Here is a 26,359-nt window from a genome sequence, read left to right as displayed (position 1 = left end):
TTGAAATAAAATCAAGTGCAAGAGTTTTCCCCAAAATAGAACACTAAGTAACAGCTTAGCGCAGTGGGTTAGAGAGTTTGAGTCGTCATTCAATCTGTAAGTCATGAATTCGAATTCCGCAAGGGTTTTTAAGTACAGCTATTTGTAAGAACCAGGCAGAAACATAGATGACTGATTCATGATAGTAAATTTGTTTGTAAAAATTGGTACAAACACATTAAAATACATCTATATGAATATTTTTTCTTAAATATAATTTGATTCTGTGCACTGGTTTAAAAAAAAATGAACTCAACAAACACCATAGTTGCTGATTCAGTCTACAGTCTCTATTGTATAGTGGTTACACATTTAAGGTTTGTTTCTAAAAATCCTACATTTTCCAGGTATATGGAAAACAAAACTGTGTTTAATTGATTATGCAGAATTTATATCAACTGAAAATTCCATGGGTTATTCAAACTATGAATAAATATTACGATTAGAAATTATGCAATTTCATCAAAATCTAGTTATCTCCCTTTGTCGCTCTTCAGTGTTGGAGTTGAAAAGGGTACAGTGATGCTCTTCCGTGTGTAGAAGGTCATGGAAGGTGAGGATTATGCAGGAAAGAAAATGTAGTTTTATTTGAAATTAAGTAATATATTGAACATGTAGTTAATATATTTCATATTAGGAAATATTAGAATCCATGGAAAGTAGTCTTGTATGCAGTTTTTCTTCATTTTTACCTGATAAAAGCAAGTGTACCACATCACCTTATTTCCCAAATGAAAACAGTTTAGTGTACGTGAAAAACTGTAGGAGAAACATAAAAAACCACCTCAAATCATGTAACATAGGAGATATAGCTTCTGAGGGACATTTGATATGTTACCGTGCTGGTGTTTTTTCGCTATTTGGGGACTATACCATCTGTCCATTTCATCGATACTCCCTTGGGATACGATCGAAGAAGAAGTCATCCTGCTCACACCCGAGTCACAGTACAACGGCAAAGGCAGAGGTTGGGAGGAGCATAACTTTGTCTATGTCTCGGCACCTTCATACAGTATATGGATATATTGTCCCTATTGGCTCAGGTATATATATATGTATTGTATTTGTGTAGTGGAAGTTGCATATATCATGTCAATGAATAGATTTTGCATACATGTTAAAAATGCAGACACATATCAATTTATATAATATTGAGAACAGGATAGATTTCAGAATTAAAACATATCACTAGGCAGGGATCAACATAAATAACAATCTCTGTTATTTATGTCTCTGACATAGGCACTAAAACCCATCTTAATCAATGTATAAAATTTTTATTCTATAACATTTTATAGAAGTAGTAGGTTATATGGAGATAAAAAAAAAAATGTTATATTGATTTAAATAGGGAGCACCTATAATTATGTGCGAAATGCCACAATTAATATATCCAGAGACATAAATAACATTTATTATGTTATTTATGTCTCTGAGATATCACTCTTGTATCTTCATTGAATGCCTTTTAAAAAATTCTATTAAATTAACTCACAATAAAGGAACATATTTTAGCTTCTATGTCTTTTATGCATAATTTAAAATACATTTTTAGGCTTGTACAGTAGATGTAGAAAAAATGTAACCCAGGAAATGAAATGGTGCGAGGTAAGAAATAATTTTTATGTTTTATTTTAAAACAAATAAAACAATGAATTGAATGCTATTAAATAACTTATACATGTATGATATACATGATTGATTATGGGAATAGATGAGCACACACACACACACACACACAGTGACACACACACATAAAAAACTTATTTCTGTATGCTATTTTAAAGTACATAATACCTAGTATATAAAACTCTAAAAATAATTTGGCTGCATTTTTAACAAAATGTATTTAAATTTGCTTAGAATAAAGGCAATGTATTTATCTGTTTGATCATGTCTATAATCAATATGATTATGATATTGACTTTATCGGAATCGCACGTCATACACAAATTAAACTAAAAACAATCGGGATCGGCATTTATAAGATAAAAAATTTATATCGCTGCATGGCCAAGTTAGAGTTCAAATGCATTTGTGTCTCGTTTTAGTGATTATTTTGGAGTAACAAACTATTTTGTCAAGCTAAATTTTAATATATGACATAATTTCAGTGCTGTAAAGATGCATCTTCTGCTCAAATTTGCAAAAATACCTCGGATGACACCCCTGAAGCAACCTTACAGGTAATGTTATCAATTTGTCTCTCACTAGTCTTCAAACAGTTTTATTTTATGCACTAATTTCATGTGCTTATAAAATATGAGGCTAATTGTAATAAAATCCTGAAGATAGTTGTGTGTACAACTTGTCAGAAACTTTCTAAAGTTTGTTTTAATGATGCATAAAAGTACAGTAAATCGATCAACTCTCAAATTTGGACAAAGTCAAATGATTGTGTTTTCAAATGATTTTGTTTTGTTTATACAATTTCCATGTCACATGCACATTGTACATATGTTTCTTCTTTAACCTGTTATAAACCTTCTTTTTTTTTAAAATTTGAATATTTCTGAATTTATCTCTTTGAAAAGAGATGAATATTGCTTGGGTAATTTGAAAAAATATTATAAATTTTTGGAGAATTGATTGGGATGAAAAATTATTTACAGAAATACTGTAATGAGCAAAGAATTGGACCAAACAGTTTTAAAAAAATTGCATTTTAAAATAAAACCTGTATGAGTTTGATCTTTTACTTATAAATATATATACATTTTCAGCAGTCCAGGAACCTCCAAACAAGTACAGAGAATTCCGCTGAACAGTGCCATTCAGAGACTTTGTCACAGGTATTTGCTTTGATACTTGATTCCCTAAAAATTGTATCCTCCTAGCCGGCACCCAATAGGGATCAGTCTGTCTGTCCGTCCATCCATCTGTCTTTCTGGTATCACTTATCTGGGGCATATTTTCTCTTCCCTTGGCCCAATCTGGCAAATACTTCACAGACAAAGTGCCTTCTGGTAAAGGTTGACTTGTGTAGTGACCTTGAATCAAGTTTTTATATCAACCTTAAGGGACTAGCAGACCTTTATTTGTCAAAATCCTTGTCTTGACTTTGCTCTCTCTCTCTCTCTCTCTCTCTCTCTCTCTCTCTCTCTCTCTCTCTCTGACCCAATGAATCTCAGACTAGACCAGAAGACTGCCAGTAGGTATTGGCTGTGAGGTGAGCATGAATCAAGTTTATTCATTGCCCATAGAGTACTTGTTTAATTAAGGGATGTGCAATGATCTTGACCCAAATTTAGTAGAGGTTAAGGTCAAAGCAGAATTCCCTGTAACACTTTTGTAAAAACAGGGCATCTCAATGATGTCTAGTGGTGTTTCATATGTAAAGTTGTCTTAGATACTGTCCTGTAAAAATTGAAGACTGGACATATATATATATATATATATATATATATATATATATATAAAGAGGATTTGTAAATTTTGTGATTTTTTAATATGATTTATCCAGTGAGTTGAAATGGTGTTAATACTCACTAGACTTGTCAAGCAAATAAACTATATCAATTTATGCTAAATCACACAATCATCATAATTATAGAAGCTTTATTTTTTTCATATGGCTTAAATACACCTCTCGCAACAACTTGCATATAGAATTTTGTTGTTAAAGATGTGCATGTGATGTGATGATATTTCGGAACTTGTGCTTCTTTATGAAATTAAATTATGTGCAGTATTTATACATTACCACTTACCAGACATTCATTTTGTGTACAATAAATGTCAATTAATGTGGGAGAGTGGGGTATGTGAGCGTGGCCACTTTTTAGCTAGCTTTTATGATCACTTTTAGTCCAGCGTCCATCTATCTGTTTGTATGTACGTTAACTTTTTACATTTTTGACTTCTTCTCCAGAACCACTATTAAAATTTGTTAAAATGGAGGGCCACTTCATTCAAGGGGAGATAATTAAAAATCATTGAAAATTTGTTGGTATTTTTTAAAAATCTTCTCAAAAACCATTTGGCCAAAAAGGTGAAACTTGTGTGGAAGCATCCTCAGGTAGTGTAGATTCAAATTTGTTCAAATCATGATTTCCAGGGGTAGGGTGGGGCCACAATGGGGATGTTGAATTTTTACATAGGAATGTAGAAGGAAAATTCTTCTTCTCAGAAACTGATCAGCCAGAAAAGCTATTAATCGTTTGAAAGCATCCTCAGATAGGGTAGATTCAAGTTGGTTCAAAACGTAATCCCTGTGGGTAGGGTGGGGCCACAAAAGGGGGGGGGATGTCAAATTTTTACTTAGGAATATATAGAGAAAAATTTTTAAAAATCATCTTTTATTTTAACACAATTTTTCTAGAAAAGCTCTTACTTTAGTCAGTTCAGATAGTGTAGATTAAAATTTGTCAAAATCATGATTTTCATATAATATGATAAAGGTGGTCTCATAATGGTGATACATCGTCTCGGTGAGCTTTGTAATCTGTGATTACCTATGTTTAAAAATTGTTTTGACTCTGGCTCCTGAATAATTCACATAATCCATAAATAAACAATTGTTTAAGTCTGATCATCTTTTCGAGAACTGCAATGCTCAATACTAGTATATAATAATGATTGTAAATTTTGTTAAAAATAATTTAGTAGTGAGTGGGAATGAAACCTTAGCATAATGTTTCAATAATTTTCAAACATCCCTTGCATATTTATTTTTTTAACCGGGTTTTCCAACGGAAAAATCTGGTTATTAAAATGGTGAAAAATGGCGGGCGGGCGGCTGCCAAAAGGATACCTCATTGTACGGATAACTCTTCCTACAGTTTTCAAGATAGGAAGTTGTTCTTTTGCAGATCAATTGTACATATATCAGAGGTGTGCATTTTGCTAGGATTTTGATTTCCGATAATTTATGAAAAAAAATACCAGCTTTTGAACTTAGTCATTTTTGGGCAAAATATTGCATATAGGGTACCCTCATTGTACAGATAACTCCTCCTACAGTTCTCAAGATAGGTAATTGTTCTTTTGCAGATCAATTGAACGTATATTAGAGGTGTGCATATTGCTAGGATTTTGATTTCCGATAATTTATGAAAAAAATACCAGCTTTTGAACTTAGTCATTTTTTGGCAAAATATTGCATATAGGGTACTCCATTTCACTGGATACGGGTTGACTTGGATTATGGATACAGTTCACATAAAAGAAAACCTGGTTTGCTGTCACATTGACAGCTTTTCACTTGTATTTAGTTGTACAGCTTCTAAACCCCAACCTCCCTCAAAATCTTAAAATTCACTTGATGGAAAATTGTTTTTACTAATCATTTCAATTTTTTTTCACAGACAGATGAATCGACAACATATACTTTGTCACAAGAATCTAGCTGGAGCACTTCCTTAGAAGGACAAATACACCTCACAGATGGAATAGAAAATCTGAACAACACCTTGATGTCTCTAAGTGGTGGCCAAGTAAGCCCAATAAAGTTTCAGCTGAAAACTCCATTGAGGGAGGTCCAGTCTAGCACAAGAAGATATTTAAAAAGGAAGGCCAAGGAGGTAGTGCATACAGTTCTCAATCATTTGGCTCCAGGACAATCCAGTGATATGTTCCAGTTACTTTATGAAGACAACTGTCATGAGGATACAGAGCAAAGTGATAAAACAGAACTTGAAATCACTGATACAATTCTTCAACTCTATTGTGAAGCTGAAAACAATGCTCTCAAACGTCAACTTCTGTCCCTGCTGTCCTTGCCGAATGCACATAGTAAATCGAAACTTCAGAAACTCATTCCAGGACTTACAAAGTGGGAAATTGATCAAAGTCGAGCACATGCTGCATCTCATGGAGCAGGTTCTTTACCAGGACCTATGGAACCAGGATACCAGAATCGCATGAACAAAGAAAAGCTGGAGCATGCTTTATCTTTTTTCTTGGATCCAAAATTTCATCAAATTTGTTCATATGGAACAAAAGATTTGCATTGTGACAATGGACAGACTGTCACCATACCCCAAGTAGTGAGAACAACATGCCACTCCTCTCTCCTACAAATGTACAAGTCATACTGCTCTGAAACAGGTTTTGTTCCTTTGTCAGATTCTACTCTCTACAAAATTCTGTCTACATGCTCTGCAAGTAAGAGAACCAACCTAACAGGTCTAGACAACATTGCCACTGATGGTGCTGCAGCTGTAGATGACCTAATAAAAATGTGTGACCAATTTAAAGGATTAGGATCTGAAACAAATACAGTTGCCAATCTCACCACTGCCTTAAAATCCCTAAAGATGTACCTCAAGTCAGAATATAAATTTAGCGTGGGACTATCTAGTGGATGCCAAGATCATTGTTTGAAGTTTGCTTTGAGTCACCCAACCAATGTGCTGTTGCAGGAAGAATGTGATCATTCCCATGAAGAAATTTGTGGAAAATGCAACATCCTCAATGAAATAAACAGTGCCTTGTTTAATGAAATCCAAAATACAGTATCAGAAGTAAGTAATTTTTTTTTGCAGAGCAATATTTCAATTTTTTTAACAATTTTTTAGAATTAGAGCTTAGCTATTTTATATTCGCAACAAAGCACTTCATTTAACATGTATTTTAACATTCCCATTTTTTGTTCACAGCATCTGACGTAGCAGAAGAGTTAGCATTAACAGCAGAGAAAGCTCTTGAGAAAATATCAGATTGGAAAGCCCACATACTAAGGACTCAGAACCAAGAAGAGGGTAGATATAGAGCATTAGAAGAGCTGCAGCCACACCAACTTCTGATTATTATGGACTGGGCAATGAAGTTCCTTCCTGCACTTTATAGAGAAAAGCAGTCAGATTTTTTTGGACAAAAAGGCATGAGCTGGCATGTTTCTGTTGCTATATTTAGAGCAGAAGATGGATCTTTGAAGGTACCTTTCAAGATATTATTCAGACAATGTCACACATTTTTAATATATCAATGATATAAAGATTGAGAACTCTATATACAAATGATATACATAAGACATTGACTAATTGGACGCATTTGAATAAGATGGAATTAGATTGTCTTTTAATTTAATAGAGAGAAAACAATCTGTAGTAGTATACAGCATATTGATTATGCATGTATAGGTATGAAAATGATAAATCCAACTTTGCATTCATAGCACAAGACATTCAATCACATTTTTGGAGCAGTGAGGCAAGATTGGTTTGCTGTTGCATCAGCCATCGAGCACATCCTAAAGAGTATAAGAGTACAAATGCCTGGAATTGAAGAAGTTTTTTTACGAAGTGACAATGCAGGTTGCTATCACTGTGGGTGCCTCTGGCTGAGCATGCATGGAATTAGTGAAAGAACAGGTGAGATTTCAATTGCCTGAAATGATTTTTCTTTATTGTTATATTTGGGTATAAAAGGAAACCATGATATTTTTTGTTGTTTTATTTTAAACAAACATTGGTTTATGATTGCATCATAGACTTTTTGGCAGAATTTGTGCAAATGATGAAAGTAGTGTTTATAAGGTTTTAATAACTTTTTTTTCAGGTATCAGCATTGTACGCTATGACTTCAGTGAACCTCAGGCAGGAAAAAGTTATTGCGATGCCAAAATTGCCCATATGCGATCCAAATTAAGGATGTTTGTTTCATCTGGAGAAAATGTAACAACACCATTTGACATGAAGAAGGCAATAATGGATGGAAGTGGTGTAGCAGGATGTCAATGTGCAGTTGTGGAAGTTGACAGGAGAAACCAGACAATGACTAGTCATTGCATCAAGGGAATCACCAACATTAATAATCTTGCCTTTGAAGGAGATGATATCATTGCCTGGCACAGTTTTAGTATTGGTATTGGTATCAAGATAAAAAGAGAAGATGTCTTGAAAAGTGAGCAGCTTGACACAGGACTCATCATACTGTCTGACTTTGAAGAACCATCAAAAAACTATGGTGTGATCTCTCACATAAAAAACTGTTCAGTTACACCAACCAGTATTTTCCACTGTTCTGAATTAGGCTGTAATCAGCAGTTTTCCTCATACCAAATACTTCAAGAGCATGTTCTTCTGGATAGACATGTTCAAGAGAAAACATCAACTTATGATGCTCTACGACATCATTGGTCCGAGTTGTGTAATTCCAATTTGTTCATTTCTAAACAGCTGGTGCAAATAGGCAGAGATCACCATACCCTTGTGAAGAATTCATCAGTAGAGAAGCTTCAACAAGGATGGGCACTGAAAAAAACAAGGAAATTTGCATGCTTCTCTTCCAAAGTGAAAGATTTTCTCCATAGAGTTTTTCAAGAGGGCGAAGAATCAGGTAGGAAAGCAATTCCTGTTGAAGTATCTCAACGTATGAAATCTTTGCGAAACAGCACTGGAGAGAAGTTTTTCAATCCCGATGAATGGCTGCAGCCTTCTCAGATTAACTCCTTTTTTTCAAGACTTTCTCTGAATGCAAAAGCCAAGGATATCAAGGATGAACCAGAAGAAGATGACCATCTGCGAGAAATACTGCAGTCAATATATGAGGAAGAAGAAAGAGACAGCATTAGAGATGCCATGACCTTAGAACTTGACAGTCCAATATGATTGTTTAAACTTGTAAATGTAGAAATATTGGTGCTGTCTTTCAATGATTGTTGGTTTGTTTAGATAATGTCTGTATGTACATCTAACATGCATGGAATCATAAATGATATGTGGCAAAACCTAGGTGTATTTTTATATGTATTCTTTCAGCTTCTGTGGTTGTCATGGAAATAACAGTTGTGATAATGCATAGATATCTAAAAAGTAGATTTCAAAAGAAAGGAAATATACATGTGGGTTATTTTTTTGTATTAATTTTTATCAATTTTAAAGAATTAAAATGAAAAAAAGCTAAACTTTAATTTGCTCACAGTCATAATTACTAGCTAATAGACTCTTTGTGATTTTGAAATATTCCTTGTTGAAACATATTAGCACAGGACTTTACTTTGATTTATATATAGATATACACGTGAAAAGTCATTTCTGCTTCAACTCTTTCTGTAGTCATTATGCTGCCATGGTAACAGAAATTTACAATTTATCTAAATTTTGAATTCTGAGGATTGGCATTCTCAATTCTGTATATTTGAAATTAATGAATGTTTCGTTTAATATATCAGTTTGATCTTTTAAATATTTGACAAAATTTTATTTTACTCAAATACAGATTGTGATGATATTTTTTGTTGCTAAGGTAAAAGAGTATTACTAAGATTCCAAATGCTTTAATTCAAGTTTAAGATATGTATTTTCCTTGCTACATGTATATGCTCAAAATTTTTTAAACTTGTGCGGCTAACTGAAATATGCTCCCAAAGTGTAAAAATTTAAGTTGTATTTTTAAAGGCAATTTTTTGGATATTTCGTTGCCATAGTAACAGTTTGATAGTTAATAAGTCACCAGTTTTATCTGTATTTTGTCATTTTTAGGATGTGTACTTTCTATCTTATATGCTCTATTTCTTTTTAAACTTGTATTTATTATTAGCAGTATGTCCACAAAATGTAACAATTTTTGGTTTTTTGATGAAAACGATATTTTGGGAAATTTTATTGACATGGTTACCAAATGCTTTTTAAAAACCCATCGGTTTTATCTTAAGTTTTAAATGTTCAGGGTGTGTACTTTCTATTTTAGGTATTAAGATTTCTTTGACAAGTGTTATTTTTCCACAACATCTTTCCAAAATATGATGATAGGTAGTGTATATGTAAAATTTGAATTTTCATGTAGTTTCATCGCCATGGTAACACATTATGTATTTAAAAACCCATGAATTTTATCTTAAAAGTGTTTTGTAAGGGATGTGTACTTTTTATCCTCTGTGCTCAAAATTTTGGCACATGTGGCATTTTTACGTATTATGCCCTTGAAAATGTTTGATTCTGAGGAAAAACCTTAATGACGATTTCTTAAAAAACAACATGTTTTTAACTTATTTTTACCATTTGTTGGAAAGGTAGAATAATATTGTTATTATGATTAACAGTGAATATATTGGGCCATATTTACAGAAACAAAAATAAAATTTGTATAGTTTTGTTTAATTTTTTTTTTTAATTGCCAAAAGTAAGAGATTAATTCAAAATAGTATGTGTTTGGTGTTTGCTGTTCAGGTACATTTACATGGTGCCACGTTACCATGGCAACAAAGGTTGAACAAAAAAGTCATCATCTCCAATGATGTTCTGGTGGTCCATAAAACTTCATATTAAAATTTCATAGAAATCTGAGTTGGTCATGAATCACCCCCTGCCTGGTTCTTACAAATAGCGGTACTTAAAACTTTTACATTTCCAAAGATTTTTAAAAGATATATTTAGGTCAAATATCGTAAAATTTGGAAATTCTAAACTGGTGAAAGTATTCTAATTATAATGTACCAGTACTTTAATCCACAATAATATCAACAGATACCTGTCCCATTCCACCAAAGGCCTATCCGATAATATTGACGTTTCCATTCTAAGTGCACATTCTGGATTCAAGAATTAAAATAACAAGAATGTTTTATTATATATATTTATTAGACTAAGTATATAATTAGATATGCTTAATCACACACTCATATAGACATTCAAAATAAAATATAAATCCTTCACATTTAATCACAAATATTCCTCCATAACCATGCACATAATTTTAAATCTGCATCGAACTATACAAATATAAACTCTATTCTCCTTCATACCGGTAACGTTAAAAATTTTTCTTTGACTTATGTGATCAATAAATATATGCTTTAGATCAATCTTTATTACACAGTAGGCATGCAAAAGTATAGTGAAAACACAAACCGAAGTTACAAAGAATGGGTGTGACAAAACGAACCAGGGAAGCATTAAAGGGAATCCAAGCTAGGTTATACATGTATATTGGTGATGGCAAAATATTTATTCTACTATCTACTAAAAACAAGAAATAGAGAATTTACTCTGAATGGGTACTTATTAGCAATTTGATAATCATGTAGACACCGATATTCTTTATTTTTCTGCAACTTACCCTGGTTTAATTTCTTGCTTGTTATTTAAATTCTTTCATTCAGTTTTTCTTGGTCACTATAACAGCTTATGAATATCATTTTTGCATTTTTACGCAGATGAACAAAACATAATTTTAAAAATGCAATTATAATATTCCTTAATTGATAGTAAATTTGGGCACACCATATCTTTGACTGAACATTGCAAAAGCTACATATATTTGACTTGAATGGCCCTCTATACATATCTCATCATTCTTGGGCCAGCATATAATGGACCGTAACTTAACGTTAGGTGCTTATAGCCGTAACACCTTAATCTTAGCACTTATCATCAACAGCATAGAGAGGATGGACTCTTACTTCATATGGGAGTTCTGAGGTCTCATATGAGTTTTTCAATCTGCTGGACAAGCCCATGCAGTTGATAGAACACAGCTTCATTTCTCAGCTCTCGGAGAACTTGTCTGTTTCGAGGCAGAGCATCCAGCTTGACTCCACCATCACGCAGATAGTTCAGGATGTGCCGGAAATGTGTGCCATCCCGGTCGATGAAAATTGTCCCATCATCCTCCACTCGGATATCATGGCGACCACTAAACATGGCTGCAAGCATGGACTCGGAATCTCGTGTCAAGGTCAATCTCGATGTGGTAAAGTTCACACCCCCAATATCCAGCTTGATCCTACCCTAAAATATCATCCATAAAATATATGTTATTAAAAATGAAGTTATGCAAATATCACTTTTGATTTAAAATAAATTTTTATCAAATTAATTGCACATCAGTTTTACTTTGCTACAGTATATATTACACATATAGTATATTTTTCTCTTATCAAAATACGATGTTATAAACATTAAAACTTTATTTTACATCAATTTAATATTTAACAATGTTTTAATCAATGTCCATTGTAGAAAATAATGAAATATTTTTATATTGTACTCCAATAATCAGGACAGATCTACTATATATATCTCAATCACTACAGCAAGTCAGTATGTATGCCTAATGGATGACACACAAATTGATCGAGACCAATTAATTTTTATTCTAGTCTACCATCTCACTGATCAAGGGTAAACGCTGGAACACCTTGCAATGAAATGAATGTTATAATGAGGAAATACTCTACCATCGTATACCAGATTTACCTTCCCAATTGGACTTATTTTAATCTTCGTTTAAGCAGGTGTAAATGGGTGAAATTATTTTTTTCACCTATTCGCTTGAGGAGATAACTCTTGCAGAAATATAAAGCTGTTTTGTCTTGGCATTATAACGGCATGAATACCTATATATCAGTACAAAAAAAACAAAACAACTAGCATACAACAAGTTTACAAGATCGGTAGATTACAGAGCATAACAAAAGCAATATCATAAATATCTTCAACAATTTAAACGTGAATGATCGATGCTTGTACATATGTACATAAGTAATAATATAGATTGAATTGATTTGGATTTTTGTTTTAATAAGGCATTGCATAAAAACTCTAAAGGCTGCTTAATTTATGTGACATTATAAAAGTAGATTTGAAGAACTCAGTTCTGTTCTGGTTGCTTGTTACGCCATAAGAATGGATAGAAATTGATTTATTAGTGAGGATAGAAGAAACAGATATAGAAACCTGTGGAAGTCATAATTGACTTGGGCTGTCGCATGGTCTGTCGGAAACATATCGGATTTTAGTCGCGGAATAGTGACTGAACTATATGTACCTTATCCTATACTATTCACCCAATTATACACTTCACCGCCTGCAAAGAAATGGTTAGGAGAAAACACATGTCACAGTTTATAAAATATTTACAATCGATACACCGTAAGTCGAGATGGGGTATTCACATGACTAGCAGAGTATCTAATTGACTAAAGAACAAGGTGGCATTTTAAAATTGACTGGAATTGGACCCAATAGTGAAGGGAAACTTTTAATCTTTTTAATGAAATATTTCAAGTTTTAGACATAATCTGTGTGAATCCCCATTTCTCTTCAATCCAACTCATAGAAATGTAAGAAATACTGGGTAAAGCATGTGCATGTTGCCATGACGTCAACTTATTTTGTGACTGGTATGAGTATACTACCCAGAATGCTTTATTCTATTGGAGGTGGATTGTTATAAATATTCATAGTTTTCAAATGACTTTTACAGATTATTTGTGCCATTAAAAGATCAATCCATATAAGTTCTGAAGTTTCTTGCATTAAGAGATTCTATTCTGTCAGAAGTTTAGGGTATACTTACCTTTGAATTGTTTATGTCATATGACAAAAAAGAAAGAAAGAAGTAAATGAACACAAACTCAACTGTTTTTATATCTGCATGTACTTGGTCAGAACTTTCTTAAATTTAAAGTTTAGATTAAATGTTGAGTACTTGAGACCCTTATGGGGGTCTTTTAAATCAGGGTTCAGCAAAATACTCCCAAAACTCTGTGCATGTGTCGACCAATGTTTTCCTGTCATTTCTAAGTAAAACAGTTGCAAGATGAACTGCTTGTACATCGATCTGTTTCAAATTAGGTCGGAGGAGACATTACGGTAATTGTGTTGAGAGAATTCAAGAGCTTTATCTCAGGAAGAATATAATATTCACCGACACACACTTTTGTATAACACCCATTCTGATATTTTCAAGAGATATCCAAGGCACTAACTCTTTAGAAAATAATTCCAAAGGAGTGAATCAAGGGAGATAACTGGATTTAAACCATCACTCTAGCCCTTCATCATGGAGGTCCCTTTATAAACCACCCTGTGCCAAGTACAGGATGACTGCTGATCAGTAACCTGTATACCTTTTGCACTTCATGAAGTTTTTCCATTCTGGAGATTTCGTCTCGGAGCTGCTGCCATTGTCGACAGATTTCCTCCTTTTCTTTGTGAACCTCCTTCTCGAATTTCTCCTTATCTTTGTTAAGCTGGGTCTCCTTTTCCCTCAGCACCTTCTCTCTCTCTTCCAATGCCTGTGTCTTTGTTTTCAGCTCTGTCTGTAGGTTTTCTAGGTGTGATTTCTCCTCGAGGACATCTTGATGGATGGTTTCTATCTCGCTGACCCGAGATGAGACATAGTTTTCTAAGGTTTCTGTAACACTCTCATATTTGTTCCTAAGACAGCCCTTTAGTTCCAAAAGCAATTTCTCTGAAATTGAAAAAAAAATTCAATGATTATATAATTCTTGAGTTACCAGTGATACATGTAATCAATATTATACCGTACGTAGTATGATTTTTGAAAAAATTAAAACGAAAAAAAATTGTTTTTAGACAATGAAGTTAATTGGCAACATGAGCTTTATTATAAATACTATGCAATATCTGAGGATTTTTGGTTAAACACTCATGTGTGTTTGTGTGTGTGAGAGAGAGAGAGCTAGCTGAGAGAGAGAGAGAGAGAGAGAGAGAGAGAGAGAGAGAGAGAGAGAGAGAGAGAGAGTTGATGTTGCACATGTGGGGTGTACAATTTATTCTATCCATTAATCTACAGTCCCGGTCCCCTGCCCTCATCCCTAATGGTTTCAAATACCACAACTCTTTTAAAAATCTAAAACTATTTAAAAATATATTCTATCATAGATATTGAATTTACAGCTAGCAATTATATACAATTTAGTGTAAATATGCTCCAAATTCAGTTTAATTTATACCAAGACGGGCATCCATATCCTTTATATCAACGTTTAACTCATCAGCTGAGGTTGTCTCTTTGCTTGTATCTTTTTCTTTAAGCCCGCCGTCACAAAGGTGAATACCCCTCTCTTCAGAATTCTGCAAAGCATCTTGACAAATAAAACAAGTTTTCTCCCTTTCATTGCTTGGTTGTGATTGTGCTGCATTGAGATTCCTTTGAACTGGTTGGAGATTCCTGAGGTTGTTGTTGTGGTAGATATTGTTATTATGATAGTTGAAAGCTGGTGGTCCCCAGAGTGGTGGTCTGAATGAATACTGGTTTGCATAAGGTGGTGCCATTATGGGCATGTGGTGGCCTGGAATAGCTGGTCCCTGAGGGGGGTGGTGGAGGCGGTCATCCATGACTCCCGGCAGTCTCTGGTTTTGGAAATAGTCGTGATAGAAGAACGGTGGCCCCTGACCTGGCATGTTTAAGTTAGCTTGAAAAGATGGAATTTTGAAATAGTAAAAATCTATAGGATATGGGCAAATCCAATAAAATCTCTACAAAATTTAAAATCATATATTTTTTAATCCTAAAAATTTTAACCTCTCGATATCACCAATCCGTCACAGCAATACGTGGTCTTGTTTACAAAAGTCAGCTGTTGTGCTATTTATAGATAGTCAATCAAGCGTATCAAAATATACACTATTTTGACAGTTGTTGTCTTACTGCTACAAAACACTACTTACAAATGCAGAGTAACGATGTTAAAGAACGTCAAATGATCGTATCAGATCAATATTTTTCACTGGTAGCGAATGTAGACATAAATAAAGTTGTTATTGGGCAAAATTTCAGCTGGCTGCCAATACACAAACCCTCCTTGTTGATTTCTGATTCGGCAATTTCCGGAAGATATCCGTAACAGTTCGGTTTATCACCAGATGGCGGTTTGTACCGGAAGTGGTGTTGTTTTGGGTAGAACTGGGGAGATCGGATCAGATACGCAAACCACTTGTTGCACAGTGTTTCGCATTATTCTGTTTGGAAATTTCATTCTCAGTCAATGGATAAATTAAAGAAAGCGCTCAGCGGAGATGACGACGACGAAGAGTCTGGAATTGTAACACAGGTCAAGAGAAAATCTTATCTTTGGATGTTGTCATTTATTAATTTTGCAGAAATAGAAATGATTGTGAATGATGTGTCATGTGGTTTAAAGATTGAGCAATCCACTTGCACAGCTTTTATTAATTTAATGAATATAATATGATACTTTTCTAATTGATGTTGTTATGAAAACCCGCAAATTTTGCTTTGCGGATGGGGAAGTATAAATTTTAGGTCCATATAATAAAGATAAATTCAGTTCAATCACAGGGGCTCGTCACGAAGTTTTTTCAACCTTTTATAGGACAAAAATTAGATTAATATAAACACAGCGCTGTGTAAAGATAGGCATTTATATATGGAGCTCTTTGAGAGTGGTAAGGCATAAATATTGTAATGGATTCACAGTAAACTAAGTATATTTGTAATATAGAAACTAGAATCACCGAAATGTTAGTGATTTACCAAAATACCCATTGAATAGATCGAAATATCCCCTTTTAACAATATTTAACATAATTTTATGAAATATCATTCATTAAGTTTAAGATTATGAATCGAACTACAGTCAAACTTTGTTATCTCGAACTAGATAGGATTGTTTAAAAACTTTGAGATATCCAAATATTCAAGATATCGAGATATCCATTGTATTCGAGATGTCAGTGTTCGAGATATTGAAGTTCAACTATTTTAAGGCAGTGATTCATTTTGAAAATGGTGTTTATGGGTCCAGAGGACCCCTCTTAATCATGTCCATAAGTCCCAAGCTGAAAACAATGTCATTATTTTATTCCACAAAGAACATGAACATCAGACAAGCTACATTCAAACTCCAATTCTATATGACCATACTAAGAGACAGACTAAGTGCCGTCATTGGAATCCTTCTGAGTTTTCTCTGTTTCTTTGTCGACACTATCATTTAATTTACGTTCAGGATCAGCGTTCCTTTCAGCATAAACCTCTTTGTTGTTATTAAATTCATATCAACTGCCACTTGTCTACTTTTTCACAGACTCTGGTCAATTATCCTGGTGCGGGAGGAATTTCATCAGTTTTATTCAGTGGCATTGTGATCAACATCAATTTCCCCGCCGTAATGTCATTGCATCTGATTTGTTAATCTCTAAGTATTGACCAATGAGATTTCGGCTTATGCGGTGTGTTTTAATTATTTGGAACATTTCGGGCATCTACTTATTAGGTTAAAAAAGAAACAATTGATGTTTTCGAACTTCTTAGCGAGAAAATATGTATTGTATATATATTTCTATCTATATGAAAATATTATATTAATTTTTTCTTTTTCTCAGAATCTCTCTTTTCTCTTACACACAGAAACACAAAGTTCAAGTGAAAAATGCTCTTTTAGAAGAAAATTCAATTAAGTTCTTGAAAGATGGCAATTTTGAGGCTCAGAGGAAGAAGATCAACAAAAACTTTGTATTATAAAGAATGTGACAGTCTTGAAAGACATTAAGTATCCACAATATTACATCAGTGACTGTACATCTAAAGACAGTGGATAAAAAACATTTTGCTACAATAACCCTTTTATCAACAAAATAGACAAAATATGAGAAGCTGGGAAGGATGAGACTTGTAAAGAATTTTAACAAGTTATATTTTCTTTGTACATAAGGTCCAAAAACTGTGTTCTTAGATTCCATCTTATCTCAAGCCACCGCCCATGTCCTTTCCAATCTGGAAATCTCATTACATGTATCACAAAGAGAGTCTGTGAAATTAGACAGTGTACCCCAACGAATGTTCCTTGAACAGCAAATCCATTGACAGAGTTGACTTATAAGACTATAATTTAATTCTGGTTGTAACGCGGCATTTGATTGGATAGAAAAATTTAGTTAAATTTGTATAACCTGGTTTGCACGTCACAAGACACCGTGACGTCACAATGCACCAACGTACTAATTCACTTGACGTTACGTTTGAATTTTGAACAGATTTATATCATTTTTAAAAGTAAAACGGACTCAATTTGTACAGCAAATTCCAGAAAATTAAATTATAAGGAATGAACTCAATATCTACCCAAGTTATACTCGTATAACCTGGGTTGGAGCAATTAACGCTTTTTTATAATCCGCTTCGCGGATTATAAAGCGTAAATTGCCCCAACCCAGGTTATATGACTATAACTTGGGTAGACATTGCGTTCATTTCTTAATAAATGTAAGTGTATAGATAACCATTCCATTTCTGTAGATAATACACTAAATAGCTCATGTAAAATATACAGGTTTACAGTCTTTGTTGCAATTTATTTTCATAATTAAAGTACCAGTTTTCCATTTCCTCTATTGTTCCTCTCATATAACTTCCATTTTGCTACTACCAGTAGTGAATTGACATTTAAACAATTGCATTACACCTTTTCATGTATACTACATTACATTCTCTGCAGACAGCAAAGCACACAATCTATTATAGTGATTAAAGTTTGACGTTAATCTTTAACTGCATTTCATGGATCATTCAGGATGTCATGTTTTGGAAAATATGATATCTGTTTTTAGATAACTATACAACCTTATGTGTGGTCTATGTGATAATCAAAAAAAGATTTTTTTATTACATGATATACCTAAGACTCTCATCCTGATACATAAGTTTAGGAGAGGGTGTATACTATACCCATAATACGCCCATCTGCTCAACCCCTCGGTTCGTCTTAACAACCATGTGTCATATTCCTCTGTCATGTCTTTTCCATAATTTTTCATAAAAATAAATACAGAGACTCATACTTGGTTAGGTACTATTTTCATAAAATAAGGATGTGTCATGACCCTGTCTGTCTAAGGTCATGAATCAAAGTCAAGGTCACATTCTGTTTGGACAAGAGGTCTTGTGGGGGACATTTATTCTTCTTGGATAGTTCTAATTTGAATATACATCCTTTTAAAGTTTTTCTTAAAACACTGAATAATTATTTGTAAACTTTTACAAGTATTTTGTTTAGTGAAGTTGTAAGATAGAAATATGTACTGCAGTACTGTACCTTAGTAATTGGTGTAACAAATGTAATTTTTTATCAAAATCAAAATACACTGTATTGACGTATACCTGTTAATATTTTAATCATGTTTAATGACAATGTTAACAGTGTAACAACTACCAAACAATACATATATTGATACTTTAAACATGATAATAACAATTAAGAAGTCATCAGATAAAAACCAAATTTAATAAAATTATACAGAAATTTTGTGAAAATTTAAATATCAGTTGTTTCTTAGCAATCTTTTTTGTGTTATTTGTTTTGAAAAATATGCCTTATTTTTTATATAGGGATAGGGGAATACACTTGATGTCATTTTGTTAATGTTTATTGATGATTTTGATTTATAGATTTCTAGCTCTACCACTCTGAGCTGGTCAACAAGAGTCAAAGGATTTGCCATCTGTTTTGTGCTGGGCGTGTCCCTATCAATCTTGGTAAGTAAGACTCTATCCATCTTGATAAGCAAGATTGATGTAAAGAACTGGGCCATGTACTGTAATAAAATGTCTGATATCCATTTTAAATCAGAATACATGTACTGTAGATTCCCAATTAAACGTCAGGACGCGGGGGTGTTAAGGAAGCATATGGGAAATTTGCCGTCTTATTTTGACTGTTGTATTCAAAATCGTGAAATTAAATAATTATTTTGAATAAGATCAAAAACTTAGTATTATCCTTTAAAATAGATGTCAGTGCAATAAAATCGGGTAGTACATCACTGCCACATTGGTGCATTATCACGTGACAACTATAAATAGCTTACGTATATTCCTTAACATAAAATGAGATAGAACAACACTACCCCGCGGTTTCCAAAATAAAATAAACATACCAAGTGAAGGCAAAACATCTCCGTTTAATCAAAACCGCTGCTAGAATCCTATGTATTTCCTTATTAAAAAGTTATTCATCCGGTTCTCGTAAAACCTTCCCAACATTTATAAAGTTTGCACGGAAAACGGCAAATTGCATTAAAACAACACACAACATGGGATTCTAGCAGCACTTTTCAATTTAAGCATTGATCAAACTAACGATACGTATAAAATTTCAAGTTCAATATACACGGGGTAGTGTTGTTCTAGTCGGATTTTTATATCGTAAACAACGACAGAGGAAAGCCTGGCCGAGAAATAAAAGCAAATTTACATACCTTTTAGCGAATGATTGATGAAACTAACATCTCCCCCAGTATTCTTATGTTCAATTCTCAATAAATCACACCACAATACTTTATTAGAGTTCTTAGATTAGTTATATTTTGAATTTGTTTACAATGCTTTCCGATCAAATTCACACGGCATTCAACTTTTAGTCATGACGTCATCAATGTGTAAATCTACGTAATACAAACTAATTTCTGGCAAAAATTGTCTTCAGTATCTTTTATTTGTTTTTGGTCTACGTTTCGTTGCTTATATATTTGAATATGTACATAATAACCATGTGCGGATCCAGAAAATTTTTCCAGGGGGGGTCCGAAGGATAATTGTGTTTGCCAGGGGGGGTCCGAGGCATATTTTCGCGATAATTTTACTATGTAAAATTAATAAATTTTCATTTTCCAGGGGGGGTCGGGACCCCCCCGACCCCCCCGACCCCCCCTCTAGATCCGCGCATGTAATAACTAAGATTTGTGATTTCACGGAATTACATGTAACTCAGATTCCATATGCTTCCTTAACACCCCCGCGGAATTATTATTCACGTAGAATTGCAAGAAGCACCCCTCGTGCATTTTAAAATCATGCCATACGGTAATTATTTTCTGAGAGTTAAAAGGGATTATGATAAAAATTCTTTGTTTTCATTTTATATTCTTGTGATTTGATACACAATGGTGGTATCGTGTAATTAAGTACTCGTTGAAAAGAAGGAATCTACAGAACTTAATGTTTATTTAAAAAGTGAAGGAGGAGCAAATCGGATCAGGAAATGGATTATTTATTTATTTATAAACCAGGAAAAAGTTTAATGATATTGGATCCAGTACTAGTATCAAAATCTGAGTTTTAACATTGATACGTCACTACAATATCAGTCTCTGTGGTAATTTGATATACTACAATATCGGCCACTGTGGTAATTATCCCCTCTTGCAACTTGTTGCTAACCAACTTGGAATATTCATAAACCAGGGAAAAGTTGAATGATATATGATTCAATTCTAGTATCAAAATCTAAGTTTTGACATTAATACATCACTACAGTATCAGTCACTGTGGTAAACCCCCCCCCCCCCCCCCCCCGTGCAATTTGTTGCGAAGGAGATATAGCATCACTGCTGTGTGTGTGTGTATAATGTATGTACTGTGGTTTCGTCAATATTCATTGAATTTTTGTGGATTTCGGTTTTAAGTTGATCCACGAAGTTACATGTGCTTTGAAGCACAATTTCTAATATTATACTTTCATGTTAAATACTTAAAGCTGATTGGTTTAGACGCAGTTGATAATCAGTTTTGTTATACTTTCATGTTGAATACTGAAATCTGATTGGTTTAGATGCAGTTCATAATCTGTTCTATTACCCTCAGCGTAAGCAACGCACTTAGGACAGGGTAACATTACGAATTGTTACATGCGCGAAAATCATGTTCGTACAGTTCGCCTTAGAATTCACATTATTCCTATCTTAAAGCAGTGATGTTTTCTTTAAAATTAAGACATTCAGTATAACAAAATAAAGAGTGCCTGTTTGGGAGGATAACAGTTCAACTGTTACCCTCCCAAACAGGCACTATTTATTTACTATTACCCTCAGCGTTAGCAACACACTTAGCAACGGGAAACACAACGAATTGTTACATGCGCGTAAATTATGCGTGTACGGTTTGCCGTAAAATTCACTTAAAGCAGTAAAAAATTCTCTAAAATTAAGACATTCAGCATAATAAAATAAATAGTGCCTGTTTGGGAAGATAACAGTTGAAATTGACACCCCTTGAAAACCATTGTCAACCTCCGCTTCGCGTCGGTTGACAATGGTTTCCTCGGGGTGTCAATTTCAACTGTTACCCTCCCAAACAGGCACTTTTTATATACTAACGTTTTGTAGTGACAGGATCATCAACCACAAATTTTTATGTCCTTGAAACTGTGATTTTCCCTTTATCAACGAAAATTGATACCCTCGAAAATTAATGAAACCACAGTAATACTATTTATAAGAAAACCCTCGCATGTATCAGGTATGTGAATCAAACTTCTCACACTTTATAAGCATGGGTAAAGCACAAACCCTTTTCATATTAAGGAATTCTGTGAAACAGTTATTGAAATATTAATGATTCAGATAGAAATTTTTTTTATGTACGACTTAAAATAATAGACATTTCTGGTTCATTAAAGTAAGCATTTCAAATCAACAACATGATAATTTGTTGAATTTAGACATTGTAAAGTTAAGAAACAAATGGGGAGCAGGAAAGGATGTCCAAAGTGAAAAAAAATGATGCGAGCAGGAGATTAAGTTCATTCCAATTTAATCAAAACAAGCAGTTCTCTGAGCTGAATTTTGGGTGTTTTCGCTAGTAATGGGAAGAATTATACAACCATGTAAATGCCCCCCCCCCCCCCATCCCCCATGGATACACCCCAGAGTGTTCATGGGGGGTAAGAATTAATGTAATATTTTAATTCAAAGTGGTTTTAAGAAGAAAAATATTTTGTCTCTTCAATTACATGTATATAATGCTTTTATCCACACAATATTTCATTTCGCGAGGGGATGGTCCGTTTTGCAGTGCTCATGTTTGATATATTACTGGGAATAATGTAGGGTGTAATGAATTTAGCCCTTGGATTTCTGAAAGGTAGTTCACTACCAATGACACATCATGTAGAAATGGAGGGCATCTGCTCCTATATATGGCTTATTTTAACAATAAGAATTGTGCATGTATCATTAAGGTACTTTGTCTATAACTGACTGACTGAATTTTAGTGTCATTAACAGTTACTGTGTATATATTACCATTGCAGGGAAGCATCTTACTGTGGTTCAAAAATGGACTTGTCCTGTTTGCTGTTTTCTACACTTTTGGAAATGTTTTGTCACTTGCAAGGTAACAAAGCCAATATCGAGTTAATCTTTTGTAGTTTGATGAATGATAGAGATTATGTATATAAAATAATTCTATCTGATAGTCAAACTGTTAAAATTTGAGAAAAAAAATGATATTTAATGCCATAAAGTAAACTGTCACATGTATTGAATATAATACTAATTTATTTGTAGTTAATAATGTTCTAATGCTTGCAATGAACACACTTTTCAGCACATGTTTCCTAATGGGACCAATGAATCAACTGAAGAAAATGTTCGCTAAAACAAGAATTATAGCCACCATTTTAGTCTTGGTAAGACTTGTACATTGTCTATTAAAACTGCAAGACCTTTTATTTGAACAAAACCAATTTATATCTTGGATAAAATATTATTCTTCCCTTAGAGGACAAGCTAAGTGTTTGTGAGGTTTATGAGGAAAATAAAACAAAAATGCAACCACTTCTACATGCAATTTCATCTATATGTAGTATAAGATTTACAGGCATTGATATACCATATGTTTCCATTGATAAACATTTTACATGCAGCATTTTTTTAAATTTTAGGTGATGTTTGTGCTAACTTTAGTCTGTGCATTTGCAGTAAGTACATACTCTTATATACTAAATCTTTGTATCAAAGATAAAAGAAATATTTTATGTGGGCAAACTATCCACAGATTTTGTAAGATGAGATAAAATTGACAATGAAATGATACACTAACCTCTCTTTCTTCCCTTATGTTCCAATCACTATTTATTACAGCTGAAGAACCCAGCCCTCACTCTGGTTTGTTGTATCCTACAGTTCTTAGCTTTAACATGGTACTCCTTATCATATATTCCATTCGCAAGGTAAGTCAAAAGAGAATGGGGGGGGGGGGGGGGTATTTATATTCTTATCCCCTTTGTGCATCACACATAACAGGGCATGGTGAGTGGGAAGTAACAGATCATGAGCAAGTTCTATCTGTGGAAGGATTTGTTTGTTCATTTAGAAGGATTTGTCATTGGTTGTGTGGTCAATTGTTATTACATTAACTCTGTAAAATTCAATGCACTTCAGATACATGTATTGTAAAGGAAAAAGCTGTATTTAAGCTGTACAATAAATGTGATCATTCTAGTATTTTGAGTATCAAAAGATATAGACATATCAAATTATATAAACCTGAAGGTCAATATAAAAGAGGAACACATCTTATTGACATAAAAAATGTATAGTAGGGTCAAGGCAAAAGTTCCTTGTGTAAGACCATAGATTTTCAATTCTGTGCAGGTTTATCTTAATACACTATCAAAGCACCATATTCAACAAATTACTTATATATAAGGACTGTTTTGAAATTATTGAGACATTTAGTACTATGGTTAATGCTCAGGTAATTCATGATGAAATGAAAATGTTAATTGGCCATGAAGATTTTTTTTTATTAAAGTGCATTTTCTTTTTGTTTTCAGGGATGCTGCAAAGAAATGTTTTGGAGCATGTTTAGAATGAAGTACCAATTTCCAGCAGCCCTCTGCATTTTTTGGTGGACATCTATGGTGTCAGAGATATTTATTGTTAATTTGCCATTGTGTCCCATGTATTTCAGTGCTAAAATCAGAGGTTTTGTATTTTCATTATGTATATTTATGAATGGTATTGTTTACAAACTATAAAGTCATAGGAGGCCTGGTATTCTATTTTTGAAAAAAGAGGAATTATTTTTTATGAATGTTTGTAGAAAGTAGTGCTGATTTTAAATAAGGAAAGTAAAACACTGTAAATTCCATTCAACATTTAGATATCATGTTTGGTGATGATCCACTCTACAATCCATCAAAGTTTAATATCCCAATTTCACTTTTGCTGGTACAAGTACTATTTTTACTGATTTGCCATTTGTAATTTCATGTATTCAACTATAGTCTTTATATCAAGAAATATTGATAAGTGGGATATTTGGTCAAAGGCTTTTCAGTATGTTTCTTTGTATTTTGCATCATTCTTCAAGTTAGTCAAATCTTTGTAAATGTATTCCTCCACATAAATATTGAAAAAAAATAAGTACCAAACATATAAGTTAAAGCATTCATAATTTTGTCTCATCGCCCAAGTCAGTTCATTTTGTTATCATATGATACATTGATTCCTCCAGAAGAATGATATATATTTTTATTGTCTTTTACTCTGTTTGTTATGAAGGTGCTAGCGCTCATTTTGTCAGTGTGTTGTATTCAATCAAATCAATGTTGTAAGAGAATATAGCATTTTTAGATTATCATTCAACAGCACAAATATGGAAGTTTTGTCAACTAAGAATATCAGGGAAAACGAGCCTCATTTCTCTCTGAAGATTCTGGCTTTTACTATGTTTGTATTGAACTATAAAAGCCTCAGTATTTTGAAGGTTAGATCAACTATTTTGTCAGAATTTTTATTTTCTAATATGTATGTAATAGGTGTTTACATACATGACACTGTAAAATAAACATTATACATGTATGATGTTGCACTATCTTATGGCATCTGTTGAATGTGAATTGCCTTTTACATAATACTAAAAAACTTGAAAACATCTTCTTCATGCAAGAACATACCATATTGTATACTGGTAAATGGTAGTATCTATATGTAACAGTATTTCATTGAATGCAGAACAATGGCATCATTAAGGTACATGTAAAAGATTTTCTTCATAAATATGTATATTTCTTTGAACAAATGCTAGTTTTTAACAAAAAATATTATTTTTGAATTTACTGGCAGGATAAGGGCTACATTGTAATGAACACCTCTCAGTTTGTACTGATCTTTTGCCTTTCTTTGCCATGCAGTGCCTCAACAAAAGAAATATTTTGTATGTTGTCGAATTCTGTCTTCTAAACCTTATTCACACCTGTACATCTCAATGTGAGACAAGTGCTTTTTATCAATTCTTTAACATACTGTATATTTTCTCATGATATACATTATTTGTCTTATGTAAGTAAATGTACTGGATATTATGAAACTGTCAGGCAATTTCCATCATGAATAAATATGATGATGAAAAAGTAAATAATTGTGCACTTTCAAGAATTTTTTTTTTCAATCAAATTTTCATACATGTATATCCAGTTCAACACATACTGCGAGGTCAACCAGAGGTACTGTGAGCAAACTTACTAATTATACCCTCTCCCCCACTCTCCTACCCCAGCTTAGAAAATATTATAACTCAAAATATTTCTCAATTGGAAAGTATTGGGTAATGGATAAACCTTTTTTCTTCGAGTGAAATTTAACATGCACAAATGACTAAAGCTCAAGGTAAAGACATATTTTCAGGTCACAGGTGATATTAGTGTCAAGTTTTAGCTTCTACTCATTTTCCGTTACAAGATATGGCCCAGAAATTTTGCATTTTTTTAAAACAATGACCTTGAACAAATGACATAAGGCAAGATAATGAAACTTTCTCAGGTCATAAGCAATCTTTGAGTGAAGTAGGGACTTCCAATATTTCTCCATAAGAAAGATATAGA

At 33.3% G+C, this 26,359-nt stretch overlaps 4 protein-coding genes across 5 annotated transcripts; 3 read left to right on the top strand and 1 right to left on the bottom strand.

Annotated features, from left to right (window-relative positions):
* Positions 1–959: 959 nt before the first annotated feature.
* LOC128185486 (uncharacterized) lies at positions 960–6,650 on the top strand. Its single transcript, XM_052855070.1, has 6 exons — positions 960–1,082; positions 1,595–1,647; positions 2,154–2,225; positions 2,763–2,831; positions 5,346–6,503; positions 6,639–6,650. Exons 1-6 carry the CDS (start codon positions 1,031–1,033, stop codon positions 6,648–6,650), a joined length of 1,416 nt encoding a protein of 471 aa, XP_052711030.1. The 5' UTR covers positions 960–1,030.
* Positions 6,583–10,082, top strand: LOC128182804 (uncharacterized). Its single transcript, XM_052851556.1, has 3 exons — positions 6,583–6,916; positions 7,157–7,352; positions 7,540–10,082. Exons 1-3 carry the CDS (start codon positions 6,791–6,793, stop codon positions 8,589–8,591), a joined length of 1,374 nt encoding a protein of 457 aa, XP_052707516.1. The 5' UTR covers positions 6,583–6,790; the 3' UTR covers positions 8,592–10,082.
* A 461-nt stretch (positions 10,083–10,543) lies between these two features.
* LOC128183473 (uncharacterized) lies at positions 10,544–15,554 on the bottom strand. Of its 2 annotated transcripts, none has more exons than XM_052852457.1 (4): positions 15,402–15,554; positions 14,684–15,145; positions 13,835–14,178; positions 10,544–11,711 (listed from the first exon to the last, which is right to left on the bottom strand). In XM_052852457.1, exons 2-4 carry the CDS (start codon positions 15,132–15,134, stop codon positions 11,406–11,408), a joined length of 1,101 nt encoding a protein of 366 aa, XP_052708417.1. In that variant the 5' UTR covers positions 15,135–15,145; positions 15,402–15,554; the 3' UTR covers positions 10,544–11,405. The 2 variants fall into 2 exon arrangements, with proteins under 2 accessions (XP_052708417.1, XP_052708418.1); XM_052852458.1 differs by lacking the exon at positions 15,402–15,554 and adding an exon at positions 15,256–15,387.
* Positions 15,555–15,596: 42 nt separating this feature from the next.
* LOC128183474 (vesicle transport protein SFT2B-like) lies at positions 15,597–25,896 on the top strand. The gene is made up of 7 exons (XM_052852460.1): positions 15,597–15,784; positions 19,141–19,227; positions 22,781–22,863; positions 23,077–23,158; positions 23,414–23,449; positions 23,613–23,701; positions 24,308–25,896. The coding sequence occupies exons 1-7, from the start codon at positions 15,719–15,721 to the stop codon at positions 24,345–24,347; spliced, it is 483 nt and encodes a 160-aa protein (XP_052708420.1). The 5' UTR covers positions 15,597–15,718; the 3' UTR covers positions 24,348–25,896.
* The last annotated feature ends 463 nt before the right edge of the window (positions 25,897–26,359 follow it).

The sequence above is a fragment of the Crassostrea angulata genome, chromosome 5, assembly GCF_025612915.1.
Source record: "Crassostrea angulata isolate pt1a10 chromosome 5, ASM2561291v2, whole genome shotgun sequence".
In the NCBI taxonomy this organism is placed as follows: domain Eukaryota; kingdom Metazoa; phylum Mollusca; class Bivalvia; order Ostreida; family Ostreidae; genus Magallana; species Magallana angulata.
This window is presented reverse-complemented; position numbering and strand designations above follow the sequence as displayed.

Bases quoted from the DNA above. Each gene is read 5' to 3' on its own strand.
- LOC128183473 (XM_052852457.1), bottom strand. From the start codon at position 15,134: ATGCCAGGTCAGGGGCCACCGTTCTTCTATCACGACTATTTCCAAAAC. The intron at 14,179-14,683 runs GTATAAATTAAA...TTTCAATTTCAG, and splicing joins GGATATGGATGCCCGTCTTG to AGAAATTGCTTTTGGAACTA. The intron at 11,712-13,834 runs GTATACAGGTTA...ATGATATTTTAG, and splicing joins AACTTCATGAAGTGCAAAAG to GGTAGGATCAAGCTGGATAT.
- LOC128185486 (XM_052855070.1), top strand. From the start codon at position 1,031: ATGTCTCGGCACCTTCATACAGTATATGGATATATTGTCCCTATTGGC. The intron at 1,648-2,153 runs GTAAGAAATAAT...ACATAATTTCAG, and splicing joins AGGAAATGAAATGGTGCGAG to TGCTGTAAAGATGCATCTTC. The intron at 2,226-2,762 runs GTAATGTTATCA...ATACATTTTCAG, and splicing joins CCCCTGAAGCAACCTTACAG to CAGTCCAGGAACCTCCAAAC.
- LOC128183474 (XM_052852460.1), top strand. From the start codon at position 15,719: ATGGATAAATTAAAGAAAGCGCTCAGCGGAGATGACGACGACGAAGAG. The intron at 15,785-19,140 runs GTCAAGAGAAAA...TTTGATTTATAG, and splicing joins AGTCTGGAATTGTAACACAG to ATTTCTAGCTCTACCACTCT. The intron at 23,702-24,307 runs GTAAGTCAAAAG...TTTTGTTTTCAG, and splicing joins TCATATATTCCATTCGCAAG to GGATGCTGCAAAGAAATGTT.
- LOC128182804 (XM_052851556.1), top strand. From the start codon at position 6,791: ATGGACTGGGCAATGAAGTTCCTTCCTGCACTTTATAGAGAAAAGCAG. The intron at 6,917-7,156 runs GTACCTTTCAAG...TTGCATTCATAG, and splicing joins CAGAAGATGGATCTTTGAAG to CACAAGACATTCAATCACAT. The intron at 7,353-7,539 runs GTGAGATTTCAA...CTTTTTTTTCAG, and splicing joins TGGAATTAGTGAAAGAACAG to GTATCAGCATTGTACGCTAT.